This window comes from Myxine glutinosa, chromosome 5 (assembly GCF_964187855.1).
Source record: "Myxine glutinosa chromosome 5, kmMyxGlut1.1, whole genome shotgun sequence".
Taxonomy (NCBI): Eukaryota; Metazoa; Chordata; class Myxini; order Myxiniformes; family Myxinidae; genus Myxine; species Myxine glutinosa.
In genome coordinates, this window is record NC_136265.1 from 147,730,164 (window position 1) to 147,750,223 (window position 20,060).

The 20,060-nt window shown below is 44.3% G+C and overlaps 1 protein-coding gene and 1 long non-coding RNA gene across 2 annotated transcripts in view; one reads left to right on the top strand and one right to left on the bottom strand.

Moving 5' to 3' along the window:
- The first annotated feature begins 640 nt into the window (after nucleotides 1-640).
- Nucleotides 641-13,806, top strand: MYADM (myeloid associated differentiation marker). The gene is made up of 4 exons (XM_068116008.2): nucleotides 641-789; nucleotides 900-1,418; nucleotides 9,078-9,226; nucleotides 9,370-13,806. The coding sequence occupies exons 2-4, from the start codon at nucleotides 1,094-1,096 to the stop codon at nucleotides 9,790-9,792; spliced, it is 897 nt and encodes a 298-aa protein (XP_067972109.2). The 5' UTR covers nucleotides 641-789; nucleotides 900-1,093; the 3' UTR covers nucleotides 9,793-13,806.
- Nucleotides 13,807-15,233: 1,427 nt separating this feature from the next.
- LOC137428228 (uncharacterized) overlaps nucleotides 15,234-20,060 on the bottom strand; it is a 31,325-nt gene continuing 26,498 nt past the window's right edge. The window contains exon 4 of the long non-coding RNA XR_010984667.2: nucleotides 15,234-15,264. This is a non-coding gene — a long non-coding RNA (uncharacterized LOC137428228). The remainder of the gene's footprint in view (nucleotides 15,265-20,060) is intronic.

A 20,060-nucleotide genomic window follows, 5' to 3' on the forward strand; every position in this document is an offset into this window, starting at 1 on the left:
TAAACCGTGGTTAACCTCACGTTGCATTAAACGGGTCTAACCACCTCGACCCTTTTGGACCTGATTTGGTCCGTTGAGCCTGCAGACCGCATTTCACGAGTGGTCTCCATCTAGAATCTAGATCAAGCAGATAACCTCAAGAGGTTCTTGTTGCCTTCTTTTGAAGTTTTGGGTGGTTGGTGATAGACACCAACCAGTGGGGGAAACTTCAGACAGACTTCAGACTTCAGACACCCACCTGCTTTGAGCCAAAAACAATCTTTTCTTGGGTCTGTACATTTTTTTCCATCCTTTTTCATTCGAAATCGAGACTGGTCTTCAAGTCCTATGTGAGACAGCCGGCTTAATTGTTGGTTCGTTGGAAACACGGCGCGTGCTCAAAATATTGGTGCAGGGACACGGACACCATGTGACTTTTCCAAAAAAGGATAATTCCATTATTTGTGTGCTCGTTCTGACGTCATGTCAGTAACACCCCTCTCGAGGAGAGGAGTCCTCCTCCCGCCCCCGTTGACGGTGGAAACGGGCGAGCTCACCTCCCCCCAAACATCTGGAGCAGATCACCGAGACTTTTGTTTGCCAGAACCCCCGGACGTGCCTTTCTCCTTCGGTCACGGCCGAGGAAGGGTGGAGTGGCCGGCTGGGCGTGGGGGAAGTGGGAAGGACCTCGGGATCGAGGGAGGAGGGTGGGTCCTCGCAGATGGATCCAGAGTTGGTGACCGCGGAGCACGTGCACATGTCCTCCTCGCCTTTCCGCATTCACAGCTTGGACAGTTCTCCCCCCCAAAGGTGAGCAGCTTCAGGTGTACACTTTATATGATAATTAAGGGATTTATTAGTCGGTGAAAGTTTGTATATAATAAATTCCTTCACTTTTCCATCTCCACCATGTATTACAGACGTGAGGTTGGACGCCGCGATCCTTTGAGGAAGTTTTGTGGAAGAGCGGAAGGAAGAGGTTGAGCAATTCTGGACATTTAAAAATCTGGGTTTCTGCAGAAGTCGATTTATTATCTTGCCCCCTTCCTTTGTTCGTGCTTAGGTGGATATAAGACCTTGACACGGATTAAAAGGTCTAGTTCTTACCTTTAAGATGGCTATTTTCTCCCAAGAGGTCCTCACCTCCCGTGTAGGGATCCTTCGCCTTTTCCAAATCCTCTTCACCTGCATCGCCTTCAGCCTCGCCGCCCATCGGGGAGGCTACGAGTTCGAGTATGGTGACTACTGCATGATCACGTGGTGTGGATGCTTCGTTGCCACTCTGCTCGTCTTGCTCGTCGAAGGATTCCAAATCTCAGGACGTTTTCCCATCTCCTGGGGAGACCTCACCGCCACCGTGGCTGCCCTCGCCACCCTCATGACCCTGGCCGCCTCCATCCTCTATCCGGTGTACAGCCTGCAACGGGCTTGCCATTATGGTAAGGGTCATGTTCCCCCTCCTCTATTTTCTCCTGACCCCTTACACAATGCCCTATTACTGTTTTGAAAAGAGGTACCTGGCCATAATGAACGTCCACAATGTAAATGAGGACAGGATAGCCGGCTTTATGTCCCCCTCTGAAGGACGGCGTGCTCCGAGGTGCAGTGCCCCATAACATCGGCTTTGCTTTCTTTCTTTACTCCCCTACCCGAAGTGGACTATAGGGTTGCTCTCCGCCTGTCTGTCTGTCCCTCCCACCTGTGGTTTTCCAGACTTTTTTCCCCACAACCTTTATCACTGAATTCAATCACCAACTATTTTTGAGGTCAACATAGGCCAAAAGGTCAACATAGGCCAAGTTTTTAAAATCCTCAATTTTCATCCGATCGACTTGAAAATTGAACAGCATTTGCACATTGAGTCACTAAATCGGGAAACTAACTATTTTTGAGTTAAAAAGGTCAAAGGTCAACTCAAGGTGAACCTTTCAAAATCATCATTTTTCATCTGAAAAATCGTCACTTTTCTTCCTATTGACCCGAGCTTTGATCAAGATTGTCCATTTTAATCTTGATGAAATGGACAATTTGCTGTATCAATGGAATTTTTTTTATTGGGGTTGGGGGGCGGATTTTGCAAGTATCGTGCTCGCATGACGTCTTCTTGGTTTTTTTTGTGATTAGTGTTAGCTCTTACACGAGCCTCGATCTTGTATACAAAAAAAAAACGTATTCAACTGAAACTTCTGACATGCCTTTGTTAAGATAAGCTGCAGAACAAGTTTGAGTTACGGAGCGTTTCGTCCATTTTTCAAGGAGTTATGCCATTTTTGGCCTTGGAAAACATCAGCAGTAAGGGACATGTATTGCATTGCAAGTCTCCCTCTTGTTTAATCACTCCTCCCTCTGCATTCTTCCACACACATGTTTTTCTTATCTCACTGACACTTGTGTCAGCTGTTGTGTGTCATCAGCCAGAGCTGTCACAATGTTTGTCTCTTTATTTTGATTGGACCCAACGATGGATTTCAGATGCTCTTTTGAGCCGGGGGAAGAAGGAAAAGATAATTTTGTTAATTTCTGAATCACAAATTAAATATCGTTACGTTAATTTATTTTTTATCTGACATCCCTCTTGTGTCCGGCAAAGTTTGGCAAACCGAAAGTCATATACGATTCTTCTTCTTTTTTCCCAACACCTCGTGCTTTTCCCCTCAATCAATTACAGCCTCGAATGGGGAATGTACCCAGCACTTTAAATTACAGCTCACATCACGTAATAAGGCTCGATAACAATTAGTTTAGAAAAACACAATAGTTGGAGTGACTGTGATGGTGATATTTATAAATCTGATTAAGAGCCATGTTGGTGCACATGAATGTGGGTGAGGCACATTTCCAAGAAGCCTCGGATGTGGGTTTCAAGAGGTCTTGCTTCCAATGGCATGAAATTCTGTAAGCTTGTTTTATTTCACACTCTTTCACCAACTGGGAAGTTCTCCGAGCGGAATGTGAACTTGACTATAGCAAGAGCACATGTTGCACTTGTGCTAACAAATAAATTCTGAGAAATTGATCAAATTTAAAAAAAACTGCCATGTGACAAGTGTGATATTCGTGTGCACCGATTGAGAATAACATATATATATATATATATATATATATATATATATATATATATATATATATATATATACAAATATATATATATATATATATATATATATATATATATATATATATATGTATATATATATATATATATATATATATATATATATATATATATATATATTTATATATATATATATATATATATATTTATATATATTTATATATATATATATTTATATATATGTATATATATATATATATACATTTATATATATGTATATATATATATATATATATATATATATATATATATATATATATATATATATATATATATATATATATATATATATATATATATATATATATATATATATATATATATATATATATATATATATATATATATATATATATATATATATACATGTTATTCTCAATCGGTGCCCACGAATATCACACTTGTCACATGGCAGTTTTTTTTTAATTTGATCAATTTCTCAGAATTAGCCTGGTGTTGGTGTCTAGCCTGGTGTTGGCTTAGCGGTTAGGGTGCCGGCTTGGGATACTAGGATCCTGGGTTCGGTGTTGGCTTAGCGGTTAGGGTGCCGGCTTGGGATCCTAGGATCCTGGGTTCTAATCCTGATCTATCGCTGAATTAACACCAGGGGGGTTGACTCAGCCTGTCATCCTTCCGAGGTCGGCAAATTGAGTACCAGCTTGCTGGGATGAATGATCACGGTGTGTACCCCGATTTAGAATAGGTACACCGTATCCCTGTGCATCGTAAGAGCGTGACCAAGGGTTGGCGTCAGGAAGGGCATCCGGCCATAAAAACATTGCCTCAAAACAGGGAACCATGATTGCCATGGGGCCCGCAAGGCTAACCCCCGCTCTAGCGGGGAAAATGGCCTTAAAACGATCATTCATATATATATATATATATATATATATATATATATATATACAGATATAAATATATAAAAATATAAATATAACTATATATATATATGTGCCCATAATCTTTTGATATATCATACTATATATCGTTTTTGGCCCATAGCCTGATGTTGGTTTAGCGGTTAGGGTGCCAGCTTGGGATCCTGGGTTCGAATCCTGGTTGATCGCTGAATTAACACCAGGGGGGTTGACTCAGCCTGTCATCCTTCTGAGGTCGGCAAATCGAGTACCAGTTCACTGGTCATTCCCTGTGTGTCGCAAGAGGCGACTAATAGGGTTGGCGGCAGGAAGGGCATCTGGCCATAAAACATTGCTTCAAAAAGGGGACCAAAGGGGGGCCAACCTGAAAAAGGCCAACCCCTGCTCTGCGGGGGAAAATGGCCTCTAAAGGTAGTTCATATAATTTTCGGCCCAATCTCTCAATGGTGAAGAATTGCTTTAAATTTTTTTAAATACAGTATATTGTATCTGGATTTGGATCTTCATCAAAATTGAGTCGATTTTTCTTTGGCACACACACAATCTGTCCACTAAGTTTCGTCCAAATCAGATTGCGGCAGTTTGGAAGGAAGGCAAGAAAAGGAAGGGCGTGGGAGTTTGGCAAAAGGAGGAGAAAAAGGAATGGAGGTTTGGGGAGGAGTTATAGTAATGGTTGAGGGAAGAGCCAGATAACTTGGGGATATTTTTTTGTTGTGCTCCCAATAAGAAATTCTGATCTTATTTCGATGAAGTCGCCGGAGGAATTTTGTTTTTGGGTTGTCCTTCCATCCGTGATAGGTTTTCGTCACCATGATACCTTAGGAATGGCTGAAGGCAGAGACATAGTCAAACCTGGTATGAGTATTTAGAATGATGTAAAGATAATCAGATTAGATTATAGGGCCAAAGGTCCCATTTGGTAAAAATTCTGTTACCGCGCTAACTTGTGAGTCAGTGATGGCATTTTGACCAAACTTGGTCCAAGTACATATTATGATGCAAAGATGAACTGATTCGATTTCAGCATCAAGAGGTGAAAGGTCAGAGGTCATGTCAGGTTAAAAATATGATACTGGAGAACAGCTGAAGGGTTTAAAATCAATTTTGGTACAAGTATGCGTAATGATGTAATAATGTGGTTGGAGGCATATTAGTTGACGTTGAACTGACAGCGCGATTCTATTTTTCATTTTACATGAGCCTTGACTTGTGTATTTTAAAGTAGACCAACAAATAGGGGGTAATGTGCACCAAATGCATATATTCCTACTCGTCAGCTCATCTCCTGGCTTCCTAGGAATCCTTTATTACACATTTTCCCTTTCCGTAAACCTTCATGATGTGTCTGCAAAGAAGAGAATGGGTGTGCATGGAGTTTCTGGAAGGAGGCAGAGATTGCATCATATTTGGTTACATATTAATAAATAAATAGTCGAAAAAATTACTTTTTTTTTGAACACATGCACAGACAACAGCCAGACAACACAGGACTTGATATTGAGAGATTATCTTATTGGTGCCGGTGGCACCATCTGGTGGGTGTCGTCTTTCTCCCTCCACAGACTGCTGAACATTTTAAGGAGCAATCTCACCTCCACCCCCTCTCCCTACCCCGCCCAACCCTCGGCCACCCAGATGGGATGCCAACCAACCCACAGGGTTTGCCCGTGCTCTATCCTCTATCTAAAATAACACCAAGCGAGGAAGCAGCGTACACCATTTTTAACCTCTTTGGAATTATTCTGCCTGGGCCGGAATCAAACCACCCACATACCAGACTCGTAGCAGATGCCAAAACCACAATGACACTGAGTCGGTTAACATTTGGAGATTTCATTTGATTTAGAGATTTAAGGATTCGTCAGATTTTTCCAGTCTGTGAGCCAAGATTTTTTTTCTCTTATGATCATGAAGATAAGTGAAGCAGGCCAGCGATCTCTTCCGTGATGCACTCCGAGGCAGGAATAAGCAAAAAGCACAATTGTGGTGTTCATCCCTATTTAACTCCGCCACCTAAGGTGGACGGAGGTATGTTTTCACCCACGTCTTTGTGTTTGTCGACAACAACAACAACGTGCATTTTAAGGCCATTTTCCCTGCTAGAGCGGGGGTTGGCCTTGCGGTCCCCATGACAATCTTCTCCATTTTGCCATATTTTCTGCATCTCCCCTTGTTGACCCCCTTGCCCGCATTTCTTCTTCCACCACCTTCAGCCAAGTCTTTCTCTGTCTTCCCCGTCCTCTACTTCCTTCTACATTCATTTCCATCACTCTTCTCAACCAGACACTTTCATCCTTCCTCAACACATGACCAAACCATCTCAACCTGTTCCTCTTCACAGCGTCAAAAAGTTGTAGACTGATTTGGACGCAATTTTGTGGACAGATTAGGTGTGTGTGTGTGACGAGGAAGAGTTGATTCGATTTTGGTGAAGATCCAGATTTGGATCAGATACGAGAAGCCTTCACCATTGAGAGATAGGGCCAAAAACTATATGAAGCACGCTATCTCAAAAAATAGTGGGAAGATTCAGACGAAATTTGGTGGGCGGGTTGTGAGTGTGACGAGAAAGAGTTGATTCGACTTTGGTGAAGATCCGGATCCGAGAATGTTGAAAAAAATTTTTTAAGTGGTTCTTCACCATTGAGAGATATATAGCACAATATTTCAAAAAGTTGTGGACGAGTTATGACTAAACTTGGTGGACGAGTTGGTTAGGTGACAAGAACAAGCCGATTCGATTTTGGTTCAGGTCCGAATCCAGATCCGGCCTATCAGTGCATACAAAACATAAACTGTTCAGCCTGGCAGAGGTTTCCACTCCACCGAGTGCAGTTATAGTTTACGAATTTTATTGGTGTTTCCCTGTCGAGCCACTCGGCCATGCAATTGTCCACCAAAGGTGACTGCTTCTGACCCATGGCAAGTACCTTGTTACGTACCGCCCATTCAGACCATCGTCTGCCCAAAGCAGTATTCTATGGCGACCTTGCAGAAGGAAAAAGATGAATTGGCACCCCCAAAAATCGATATCAAGATTCACTCAAAGGTTCCTTCAAACGGTGCAAGATCAGCACGACCGGATGGAGGAAAATGTCCTTTCATCCTGGGAAGAGGCACAGTTACCGCACCGATTGCGTGAAGGAGTTCGAGCAGACACGCACCAAGAACGAGGAGGAGAAGAGGCGAAGGAAGGAGAGGTAACGGCAATTTGGTGGCGGAGAACCCTGAGATCCGTCGGCTCAACCCACGACGGCGACCATTTTTACTATGATTTATCAATTTGGTGGCGGAGAACCCTGAGATCCGTCGGCTCAACCCACGACGGCGACCATTTTTACTATGATTTATCAATTTGGTTCACATTCCTGCACTCCTTACGATTTCATGACAAATACGAAGCGATTCTATGACGACAATAATAATCCTGCAAAATTCCTTTTCAAATCGCCTTCAGTCTAACATGGGACCTTGCTTCTGGGCCGAGGATGCTGGACGTCGGGTCATGCAGTCCCTCCTTCCAGTTCATCTGGGCTAAATTTTCCAGACGAGATCCGTCATATCTTCCTGTTATCTTTTCGTTCCTGTGTTGCTGTTTGTGTTTTCATCCAATTTTCTGTGTTTAATCATACCGGAACCTGGCAGTGGTGTATTGTCAAATTTGTGTCTTCAGGCTTCGACGAGTCGGCCTGTGAACTTGTCCCCTTCTTTCTCCCAAGTGTTCGCCTTTCCCCTTCCTCAACTTTACCTTGATCCCCCTCATAAAAAATTGTTTTCCATATCGTTCCTTCTGTGTCCTCCCCAACTATCATTCTGCACACATCCCCTATTTCTCAAAACCATCCTCCATTCTCCTCCCTTTTACTGTTTTTTTTCATTCTGTTGCGTCCTGATTCATTCTATGTTCTCGCTCCTCCACAAACCTGGACTTTCTTTGCAAAAATGGCCTCGCCAGCCGCTTCATGAAAGACTGGAGCCGGTGAGCCTTCCGTGAGCTTTCCTCACAATAAGGTGATAATAATTGGGGCCTTTAATGAAGTACATACTACTTTGTACCGGATGGAAAGTTATCCTTATCCCTTAACCCATATCTAAATAACCCTTATCCCTACCTTCAGCATCACTTATTGTAGGATATGGCCATTTGTAGGCACTGCATCATGGAGCATGCTGTTCATTAGAGGAATCCTTAGGCCACAGATGCTAATGGAGGTTCTGTAGCTCACCCAGCCATTCCTGTCATAGCTTGCCATTTGCTTTGTTTATAAGTTATGTCAATGCCACAAGGCCCCTATGATACCTAGGTGATACTTTGGAGGTGATACCTAGGTGATACCTATGATACCTTGAAGTCAGCCCCTATGATACCTAGGTGCCACAAGGTGAATCTCGAGCAATTGGCACAGTAAATCGAACAAACCATGGTCATGGCTTCTTCGGGTTTGCAACAATAGATCGTGCTGAGGACTTGAGTTATTATCCTGCATCTCCATGCGGTTGTGGTGATGTAGACAGGGGCCTAAAGTCTTGGCAGAGCAACGAGGCATTCACAGACAAGTCGTGAAACGCTTAAAGACTGGGATTGTTAATCTTGGACAAGTCGCCATTTTGTCGTGGGGTGCTCGACCGAAGGTGATTCTGGCAGGAACTTGTAATTTCTTCAGGGCGGTGGCGATAACTCGCCTGGTCTTCGCTTGGGACCTTCTACCGTCTACCAACGACCGCTAGCAGACTGGATACCTGGCTGGATGCCCACATAATGGACGGCGCAATTCGTGATGCCTCATCCTGCCTCTGCAAAGCGAAAACCCGCCGGTTTATAGTCGGGCCAAAAAACGAACTCCGACTAGATGGCCGAAAGACGAGGATCTCCACCTAGAGTGGACCTCGAGTTGAGCTGAGCTCAGCCAATGTGAGGGCGCAACCTTTGCCCTCACCGTTCTTGGATGATGCTCGCTTCGACCCCGTCACATTGAAATCACGACTCTTGTGTACGCCGAGTTACTCGGCTTTTGTTGATTATTAGCCTGAGGATCGATACATCTTTAATAGAGTGCATTCTTTTATCTGCAAAACATTTTGTGGCTCCATTGTGTGTTTTACAGAAAGCTGCAAGGAAATACGAGGTTATCGCATCGGTTCCACTGTGGCTTCGTGCCTGGCGTTCATGGCGTACGCAGCGGAGGTGGCCGCCTCGAAACCACGGCCTGGAGAAGTCAGGGCCTACATGACTACGATTCCCGGTTTTCTCAAGGTCCAGTGCATAGATATTTAATTTTATAGTTTGTTAATGCCACAATGTGTGACACTTCAGCTTCGCGCTCGGTCTGCTTCCTCGTCTTTCTGCCTCGATTGTTGAGCCTTTCCCCTTTTCTTCTTCTTCTTCTTTTCCTGCAGGTTATGGAGACGTTCGTTGCTGGTATAATATTCGCCGTACTAGCCGAGCGGCCCTACTTGTATGAGCGCTACAATGCTCTGCAATGGTGCGTAGCGGTCTATGCCATCTGCTTCATCCTGTCCGCCGTCGCCATCTTGTTGGCCGTGGGAGCTTGCACCGGCCGACTCTGCGTCCCTTTCGACCGCTACCTGAGCATGTGCAACCTTTTCTCTGTGCTCGCTTACATCACGGCCACGATCATTTGGCCCGTCTACTGTTTCCACAAGAAGTATGGCACTCCGCAGCGCCCCAGCCAATGTCATAGGGTGGGCATATGTAACTGGGATCAGCAGATGGTTGTCGCCGTGCTTACGGCTGTCAACCTCATCACGTATATCGCCGATCTCATTCATTCGGGTCGCCTGGTATTCGTGCGTCAGTGAACTTTCGCTCTTGCTTTTCACTCCTCAGTTATAGGCCTTGGCCCTTTTCAATCCTCAGCTATAGGCCTTGGCCCTTTTCACTCCTTGGTTATAGGCCTTGGCCCTTTTCAATCCTCGGTTATAGGCCTTGGCCCTTTTCACTCCTCGGTTATAGGCCTTGGCCCTTTTCAATCCTCGGCTATAGGCCTTGGTCATTTTCAATCCTCGGCTATAGGCCTTGGTCATTTTCAATCCTCGGCTATAGGCCTTGGTCATTTTCAATCCTCGGCTATAGGCCTTGGCCCTTTTCACTCCTCGGCTATAGGCCTTGGCCCTTTTCACTCCTCGGTTATAGGCCTTGGCCCTTTTCAATCCTCGGCTATAGGCCTTGGTCATTTTCAATCCTCGGCTATAGGCCTTGGCCCTTTTCACTCCTCGGCTATAGGCCTTGGCCCTTTTCACTCCTCGGCTACAGGCCTTGGCCCTTTTCACTCAGTTCTAGGCCTTGGCCCTTTTCACTCAGTTCTAGGCCTTGGCCCTTTTGACTCCTCGGCTATAGGCCTTGGCCCTTTTCAATCCTCGGTTATAGGCCTTGGCCCTTTTCACTCCTCGGTTATAGGCCTTGGCCGTTTTCACTCCTCGGCTATAGGCCTTGGCCCTTTTCACTCCTCGGCTATAGGCCTTGGCCCTTTTCACTCGGTTCTAGGCCTTGGCCCTTTTCACTCCTCGGCTATAGGCCTTGGCCCTTTTCACTTGTCGGCTATAGGCCTTGGCCCTTTTCACTCCTCGGCTATAGGCCTTGGCCCTTTTCACTCCTCGGTTCTAGGCCTTGGCCTTCAACAATCTCGATCCCACTCACCATAGCAGCTGATTAATTTGTTTTGTTTAATCACCTTACACACACTATCCCTGTGGTTGCTTGGAGAGTTTGCGGGAGACCCGATGTTCCAACAAAATGATTTTGATTCGAGCTGATACAGGAGAAAGCAAAAATGTTTGATGTGAATCTTTTTTCTTTTTTTTTTTCATTCTGAGGTTAATTATCATTAATTTCTTTAATGCTCCAACTCCTTTATCCGATGATATAATCTTTATTTTATTTGCTTGTAATCTTTTTCGATATTCGATCACTCGTTATGTTAGCTCAGTTTTATTTCATTTATTCCTAAACCACCCCCATGTTATCATGATAATAACCTTCGGAAGGTCGCTTTTCTAGGGTTAACAATATTTTTTACACGTGCATACTTTACACGCACACTTCCCATTGTATTTGTAATAATATTCACATTTATTGCTTTCGAAACTTCTATTGCACTTCCTTATAAATCATATAAGTTCGTTTTTCAGCCATGTTCCTGTTCCAATAAAACGGAACAGTTTCCTTTAGTTCCTTTAATGCATCATAAACATACACTTTAACTTTCTTGTGCGGTGCAAACCCTGATTTCACCCATACTCACACACTCATACTCACCCATAATCGCACACATGCACACACCCATACTCACACACATGCACACACCCATACACATGCACACACCCATGCACACACCCATACTCACCCACACGCACACACCCATACTCGCCCACACCCATACTCACACACATGCACACACCCATACTCACACACACGCACACACCCATACTCACACATGCACACACCCATACACATGCACACACCCATACTCGCACACATGCACACACCCATACTCACACCCATACTCACCCACACGCACACACCCATACTTGCCCCCACCCATACCCATACTCGCCCACACCCATACTGCCCCATACTCGCACACATGCACACCCATACTCACCCACACATACACACCCATACTCACCCACACACACACACTCATACTCGCACACACCCATATTCACCCACATGCACACACCCATACTCACCCACACGCACACACCCATACTCACCCACACGCACACACCCATACTCACCCATACTCGCACACATGCACACACCCATACTCACACACATGCACACACCCATACTCACCCACACGCACACCCATACTCGCACACACCCATACTCACCCACACGCACACACCCATACTCGCACACACCCATACTCGCCCATACTCACGCACACGCACACACCCATACTCGCACACATGCACACACCCATACTCGCCATACTCACCCACACACACACCCTCATACTCGCACACACCCATACTCGCACACATGCACACATCCATACTCGCCCATACTCACGCACACGCACACACCCATACTCGCACACATGCACACACCCATACTCGCCATACTCACCCACACACACACCCTCATACTCGCACACACCCATACTCGCACACATGCACACACCCATACTCGCCCATACTCACGCACACGCACACACCCATACTCGCACACATGCACACACCCATACTCGCCATACTCACCCACACACACACCCTCATACTCGCACACACCCATACTCGCACACATGCACACACCCATACTCGCCCATACTCACGCACACGCACACACCCATACTCGCACACATGCACACACCCATACGTATAACACACACACACACACATACATACACTGCCATTGTTTACAATGAATTATAACTCCATAATATAACACCTTCACTGTGTATCATCCATTCGCATTTATTGGTATAAAATTAAAAGTCAGATGATGCGGTTGAGATTATTTGACCAAAAATCGAGGGTAAATTGATGTATTTTTCTGCTTTGTAATACAAGGCCAACCACCATAAGTAACACCGAAATCATAGTTACCGATAGTGGTTATAACTATATGGTTAACAGTTACTAATACTGTATTAAGTTACATGTCGATAATAAAATATTAATGATAACATTATATACCATTGCTGAACAATGTGTTTATTAAAAGTGTAGATTTGCATGAAATTCTATTATTAAATGTCGTTGCTTCTATTCCTCTATGACGTCATCATGTCGTTTGGCTGTTTCGTTCTCTATTGATGCCAGTATTACGTAGAAATTGTATTACGTACCGATTAGGGAGATAGGTATCCGTGCGAAAACATTAGCCTTGCTAGGTTACCAAAACCTGATTTGGGATTCGGGGATATCGCAGGGAACGGTGTGGAGATTGTACCGGATGTAATAAATTGGAATTCTTTTATGAGTTTCATCCTGGTTTGTTCTTAAATTCCAGCTGAAAGACAAAACAACTTTGGTACTTTGTCGTTCATTGTTATTTCACGAATCTGAAACGTGTGTGTGTGTGTGTGTGTGTGTGTCTCTGGGTGTGTGTGTGTCTCGGTGTGTGTGTGTGTGTGTGTGTCTCTGGGTGTGTGTGTGTGTCTCGGTGTGTGTGTGTGTGTGTGTGTCTGGGTGTGTGTGTGTGTCTCTGGGTGTGTATGTGTCTCGGTGTGTGTGTGTGTGTGTGTGTGTGTCTGTCTGTGTGTGTGTCTCTGGGTGTGCGTGTGTGTGTGTCTCTGGGTGTGTGTGTGTGTGTGTCTGTCTCTGTGTGTGTGTGTGTGTCTGTCTCTGTGTGTGTCCGTGTCGATCTGTGTGTGTGTGTGTGTGTGTGTGTGTGTGTGTCTATGTATGTGTCTGTGTCCGTCAGTGGTTATGTAAAGGGCTCTTCTTGTGCATAATGATCCCAAAATGCAACATTTTACCTGCTCCACCGTGATGTATGAAACTTGATCGTCAAAATGATCTTCTTTAATGTTCCCGTGTCGGATCGAATGCCTTGTCCTTACCATAGTCTGCACTTGTCCTTTATTTGTTTTGGACAAAGTTCATTCGGTGGCGTGAACCTTGTATAACTATCATCATGTAACAAGTACAATGATATAGCTTCTTTGTTTTTTGTCATTATTACGTCATTCTGTTTCCCATCTATGTTGTTTTAGCATCCTTGGGTAACTCTCAATAACCTTTAAACCTGTAAGACGTTTCGCATTTCGGAGCGGTTTTCACCCGTTAATAATGCCTTAACTTCCAATGTGGTGTCAGTTTACCTTCGTATTGTTATTGAAAATAAAATGAATAATGATAACCATGTTTTGAGTGTTGGAGTGTTATTATTTACATCAATAAATAGGTTGCTTAATCAGACAGAGACCGTATCGCTGCTCGTGCATGGCATGCTGGATTTCCTTAGGCGGAGTATAAGCACGGACTGTATGGTGCGCTGAACATGTGTCACGTGATTAGTGAAAGCGTGACAGACAGACATTCCCGCTGCAGTGCTGTGTTGCTTCAAGTTTTCTTCCGCAGGAGCCTCTTTGCTCGCCCATGGTGGAATTTTCAGGAAAGAAAAGTTTGTTACTTGCAAAATGGAAGATATTCCGTTGCGTTTATTGGTTTATTGCGTCGGTTGCGTTTATTATTCTGTCTCTTTGTCTGTCATCGGCCTACAAGTCACAATTCTAAACCGATCGTCATGAAACTTCACCAGGTTGTATAGGTCGTCACAAATGAGAAGCCTATTGATTTTGAGGTCAAAGGTCATCTGGAGGTCACACTTAACAAAATCGCCATTTTTCATCCACACTTCTAAAATCGCCATTTTTCATTTCAGATGAAAATTGATGATTTTGGAACTTTGACCTTGAATTGACCTTTGACTTTTTTGGCTTCAATCAAAAATAGTTGGTTTTCTTATTTAGTTTTCTTACTTGAAAATTGAACAGCATTTGTATATTGTTACTAAATAAGAAAACCAACTATTTTTGATTGAAGCCAAAAAAGTCAAAGGTCAATTCAAGGTCAAAGTTCCAAAATCATCAATTTTCATCTGAAAAATCGTCACTTTTCATCCTGTTGACTCGAGCTTTGATCAAGATCGTCAATTTTAATCTTGGTGAAATGGACAATTTGCTGTATCAATGTAAACATGTTGGGGATGAGGGGTAGGGGGAGGGACGGTTTGCAAGTATCGTGCTCTGCATGACGTCTTCTTGTTTGTGGAGATAAATGTGTAATTATGTTGTCATGGGTCCTCAAATGGTGGACCGTGTCCACCTCCATACCATGAGCTAATTGGAATCCTCCATGAAAAGACCTCTGTTTATCCATGTAGACCAACAACACCCATCTAACAGTTGGTCCCCTCCACTTCTTTTTTTTTGTCATATCAACAAAAAAACCATATACGGTGCTCACAAAGGATTATGAATCAGTTTTCCTTGCAAGTGATGTGATGCATTTTATAAAACAAAATTGAATTCTGAGCGATTGATTGCTTAGAATAGACAGCGAGTCAGTGGAATATTGATAGATTAGGTGAGGTTCGCGTGGAAATCCAGCGTCATGTAAAATGTAATTGTTATTTGTAACTTCAAAAATATCATGCAAAGAACAGTTAAATATATCACTGTAATTTAATATCGTCCAGCTGCCTGCTTCCAAATAATTTGATTAAACTTTCACCTCCCTGTCCCACCCCAAACACGTGCCTCAACCCCTCGTCAAAGCGTCAAACCCCTCTCCAAACTCACTGGTCCCCCTCTCCAGCACCTGTGCACAACGGTAAAATAAAATAAGGACAAAAATTCGTTGGTAATATTTTGCAATAGTTGGTAATAAAACCAATAATACAAGTAATAAACACTTCTTTCTTTTTTTTTTTAATGCAAAAGGATGTAGGGATTTTACTCCAAAAAGTATGGAAACAAGATCGGGATGATCACAAGAAATGATAATGTGAAGCCATCCCTACATCTTTCTTTGAATAATGGTTGTCCCTAGAAAAGACAAAGTTATATTGAGTGAGCATGCACACACACATGCGCCATTCGTTATTTCTAAAATAAATGAACAATGAAGGATTCATTTGGTAATACCGAATTAAAGGGAAAAATTGCACCGATGTGACGTGAAATTTCATTGTACACCAAAATCTAATCAGTACATACTGTCGTGTGCCTGCCCTGTAGTGAACACTGCAGGGCGACACGGATGACCAAACGAGCTTTAACTCCAAGGTGCTCAATCCAATGATGATGGTATTCTTTACATGTGAGGGAAAGGAGGATGATGAACTTACCTGGACGGCTTCCACCCGACGTTTTCGCACCTGGATAATCAATTAACTCAAACCGACGCAGAATTAAAATGTACAAAAATACCAGCTTTATTGAAGAATGCCGGTAACAAAGAATGCACGGTAAAACTAAATTCCTAAGTGGAGCGCCCTCATACAGACTCGATTACACACAAAGGGAAATATAAAAGAACAAAAATAAATGCGTGTTATTTTGTGGGGACGGAGCTCTGATCTGCTCTTGAACCTCATCAGGATTCGTCCACACCCCCACGTCCTTGGTGTGAACAGCACGCTTTGCTGCGCAGCTCGCGAGCAGAAATTTGGCCTCCTGTGCAGTCCGCGTCTCTCGACTTCAAGCAAGTAGGCCGCGCCCGTCCTCTCGTCTCTGCTCCACACAGCACCGCCGCCTCTCCGGTTCACTCGGCATGGCCCTCAGCCGTCACGAAGCCACGACCAAGCGCACCAGAGTCCACGTGCCCCGACCGCCTTTCCTCACGATTGTCCAGACTTTCAATGTCCCCGGCACAAGAGCGCTACAAAATGTTCTCGTGCTCGTCAATGAATCCCATTTGCGCAGGAGCGCTATGAACTCTGACCATTCGCCGTGGAATCCTGAATGTAAGGGGCAGAAAATGTCGGAACAACGTCTTTTGTCTTCAAGAGAGACAGCCAAGAGGTGAAGTCAAGAGCAGAAGAGAGAAAATGTCAGGCAGAGTGTTTTTATACTCCAGGCTCTGACATCATCCGTGCCTGCTCCACCAATCCCATAGTCCCATCTTAGCAGTCCTTGCTCCAATCAATCCCGGACCAATCACTGCTCTTCCGGGCGTGGCCTCCCGGGCCTGCCTGCTTGTGTTGCGATGTGATGGCTGCGGCACCAGCGGTAGTGTTCAATGTCTTGGTTACGGTTGCTTTATTTAGTGTTATAAATGCGTGATTTTCTGGCTATGTGTGTGTGTGCTGCTGGTGTCATAAGGAACTTAGGAAAAACAACAGAGGCCATTACATGCAGGGGATTAATTACCCATAATCTCTAACAAATCACATCACCCACCCCTCATGATGGGAACAAAGATACACTCTTCCATGACGTCTACCGGACCCCTACTTATGATACATGGGGTTTCTTCTTCTTCACGACAGTCGGAGCACACTACCTATGCAATTCTACCTGGACTAAGGTAATCATTACCTACCCCCTACAAACGTAACAATACTTTATAGACAATGTAACATTCTAAGCAGTACATATGGTCAAATGTGTCTTGTGGCCCAGCCCCCATCAGGCTGATTGACAGTCTTTGCCCCGCCCACCCCTCTTGGCACTTCATTGCCCAATGCGTAAATTTTCAGTTACACCTACTTATCGTGGAATCCTTTCAAATTATGAAAAATTATAGGTGTCATTGACCTTCCCACTGTAAAATGCAGTATATTCGTGTTTGAACAAAGTACTGAGCTTTATCCATTTTTGCATTACTGTCTGAAAATATTTATTACAAATGGGATATTTTTGTTCTGTCAATTTTGTAGTTCAGGATTTGAAATTGAACTTTATCCACAAGATGGCGCCACAAGCATTTGATGTTTTTGCATTCACTGTACTTTGGATGCCTCTGGCTGCACCCGGCCTAGCAGATGCACACCGTGCAAATAGTGTTTGAAATTTCGTTCATATAAGGTGTGGTCAGTGAACATGTTTTATTAAATCCACAATAGGATGAGAAGGTGTTATAAGATGGGATATCCACCAACAATCTCTTCACCACTCCGACACATCATGGACACAGACGAAACAACAACGCAACTCCTCCGCCTCCTCTTATGAGTACATAATAAATAGATGTGAGTTGTGCAACATGATTTTATGCAACCAGTCTCGAGCAATCGCACAACCAGTCACAGCCAGTTGTGAGCAGTCGCATAACCAGTCACGAGCAGTTGCAAGCAGTCGCACAACCAGTCGGGAGTAGTTGCGAGCAGTCGCACAACCAGTCGAGAGTAGTTGCACAACCACTCACAACTAGTTGTGAGCAGTCACATAGCCAGTTACAACCAGTCGTGAGCAGTCACATATCCAGTCGCGAGCAGTCACACAACCAGTTGCTACAGTAGAGACGGACAGACCTGGTTTGCAATGTAATGACCTGCTTTTTTTTTATTTCCCCCAAAAAAGAGCCAGCAAATCTACATAAATATCGACCATGTAGATGTGGGGGAGGAGGCCATCAAAGTCTTAGGCCATCAAATTGGAAGCCTGATCAGACTGGATGACCTTAGGTAGACCAACCAAAGTGAAAAATTTAATCAAGGCCTTCGCAATAACTGCCGCAGTAATTTTTCTAAGAGGCACTGCCTCTGGGAACCTTGTGGAAGCGCACATGATGGTCAGCAAATACTGATGTCCAGCCTTAGTTTTAGGTAAAGGGCCGACACAGTCAATAATGACACGGCTGAATGGCTCTTCAAAAGCTGGAATTGGTTTTAAAGGTGCGGATGGGACTTTCTGATTAGGTTTTCCCAATCAGCTGGCAAGAATGGCAAGATTTACAGAACTCCGCCACATCACGTCGCAATCCTGGCCAGAAAAAATGTACCAATATTCTGTCACATGTCTTGTTCACTCCAAGGTGCCCGGCCAAAGGTGTCTCATGCGCCAAACTCAATATCTCCTTCCGGTACGGCGGTGGCACCACAATTTGGTAATGAACTTTCCACTCATCGTTTGCTGGCACCTCCGGTGGTCTCCATTTTCTCATGAGTATTTCCCCTTTCATGAAGTAACCAACAGGTATCTTCATAGCCTCTCCCTCTGTAACAGCTTTACCAATTAAACTCCGGAGCTCCGAATCTCCGTGTTGTTCTTCAACAAGTCTCTTTCGGACCAGCACCGTTTGTTCAACCTCGTTCCCAGATGTCTCCGACGGACACTCCCTTTTCCTCTTTTGTTCCAGATGCCACCTTTTCCTTAAGTTCCTTGATGTCACTCCCTTTCCTATTACCTCTTTCAGAATTTTCCTCCAATACCTCTAAGGAACCCAAATCCACATCGCCTTCCTTCTCCTTCTCTTCAGAGCGCTTCCTACCCATAGCACGAGTCACTGCACAGGTTGGAAAGATACCCGGAATCTCCTGCTCTAACTGCGCGGTGTTATTTTCCATACTTGGCTTTTCAACCAAGATTGGATTACCAGAAACTCAACCACCGGCCAAATCATTCCCGATAATAAAATAGATTCCCTCTACAGGAAGAGTGGCTTGTAAACCTATGGTGACCGGTCCTGACACCAAATCAGACTTCAAATGGATGACATGAAGAGGAGCTTTAACATAGCCACCAACCCCCTGTAAAAGAACACTAACACCAGTTGCCGTCTTCTCTGACAATGGCAAAATGCCTTCAAGCATCAAAGATTGATGTGCTCCTGTGTCCCTCAATACCCTAACAGGTCTCTGGTTCGTTAAGTCTCCATCCAGTGACAGAAACCCCTCTGAAACAAAAGGTTTGTAACCCTCTTGGACAAGGTCGTTCTGTGATGCCGTAACTTTGGCATGGGAACCTTCACAAGGCACTGTCCTCCAAGAACGATTTCTCGCATTGGCCAATGCATTCGGAGTTGCACTCGTTTGACTCCGCTCCTGATTTTTCCTTTTCAGGGCGTAACATTGGGACATCAAATGCCCAGGTTTCTTGCAAAAAGCGCAAGTAGGCCCGGAGAAAAAACTCGTGGTCTGCCTCAGGCCCCCGGAAGATAGGTATGTCTTGGAACTGCAGTCTTCTGATCCCTAAAAGTCGCGGTATCAGATTTGTCGCCATAGTCCTCTCTCGGCCGCCTCCATGAAAATTTGTTCTCCGAACCTGATTTCCCGTAACTCCCCTGGCTAACTCTAGGCGGGAAGTTAGGTTTGTGGAACCCCATCCTGTGTGTCAAGGCATAGTCATCTGCCACAGTTGCTGCCTCATACAACTCTGGTACTTTCTTCTCATACAGATGTACTTTAATGTCCACGTGGACACACTGTTTGAACCCCTCCACCAAGATAAATTGTCGTAACAGGTTGAAGTCTTTCCCAATCTCCTTCGAGTCACACCACCTATCAAACATGGTTTCCTTCATTCTGGCAAACTCCACATGGGTCTCACTCTCCCTCTTCCTGGCATTCCTGAATTTTTGTCGGTAAGCTTTAGGGACCAATTCATAGGCTTTGAGAATGGCTTTCTTCACTATCTCATAATCTGGACATTGGTCAATCGGTAAAGCCGAAT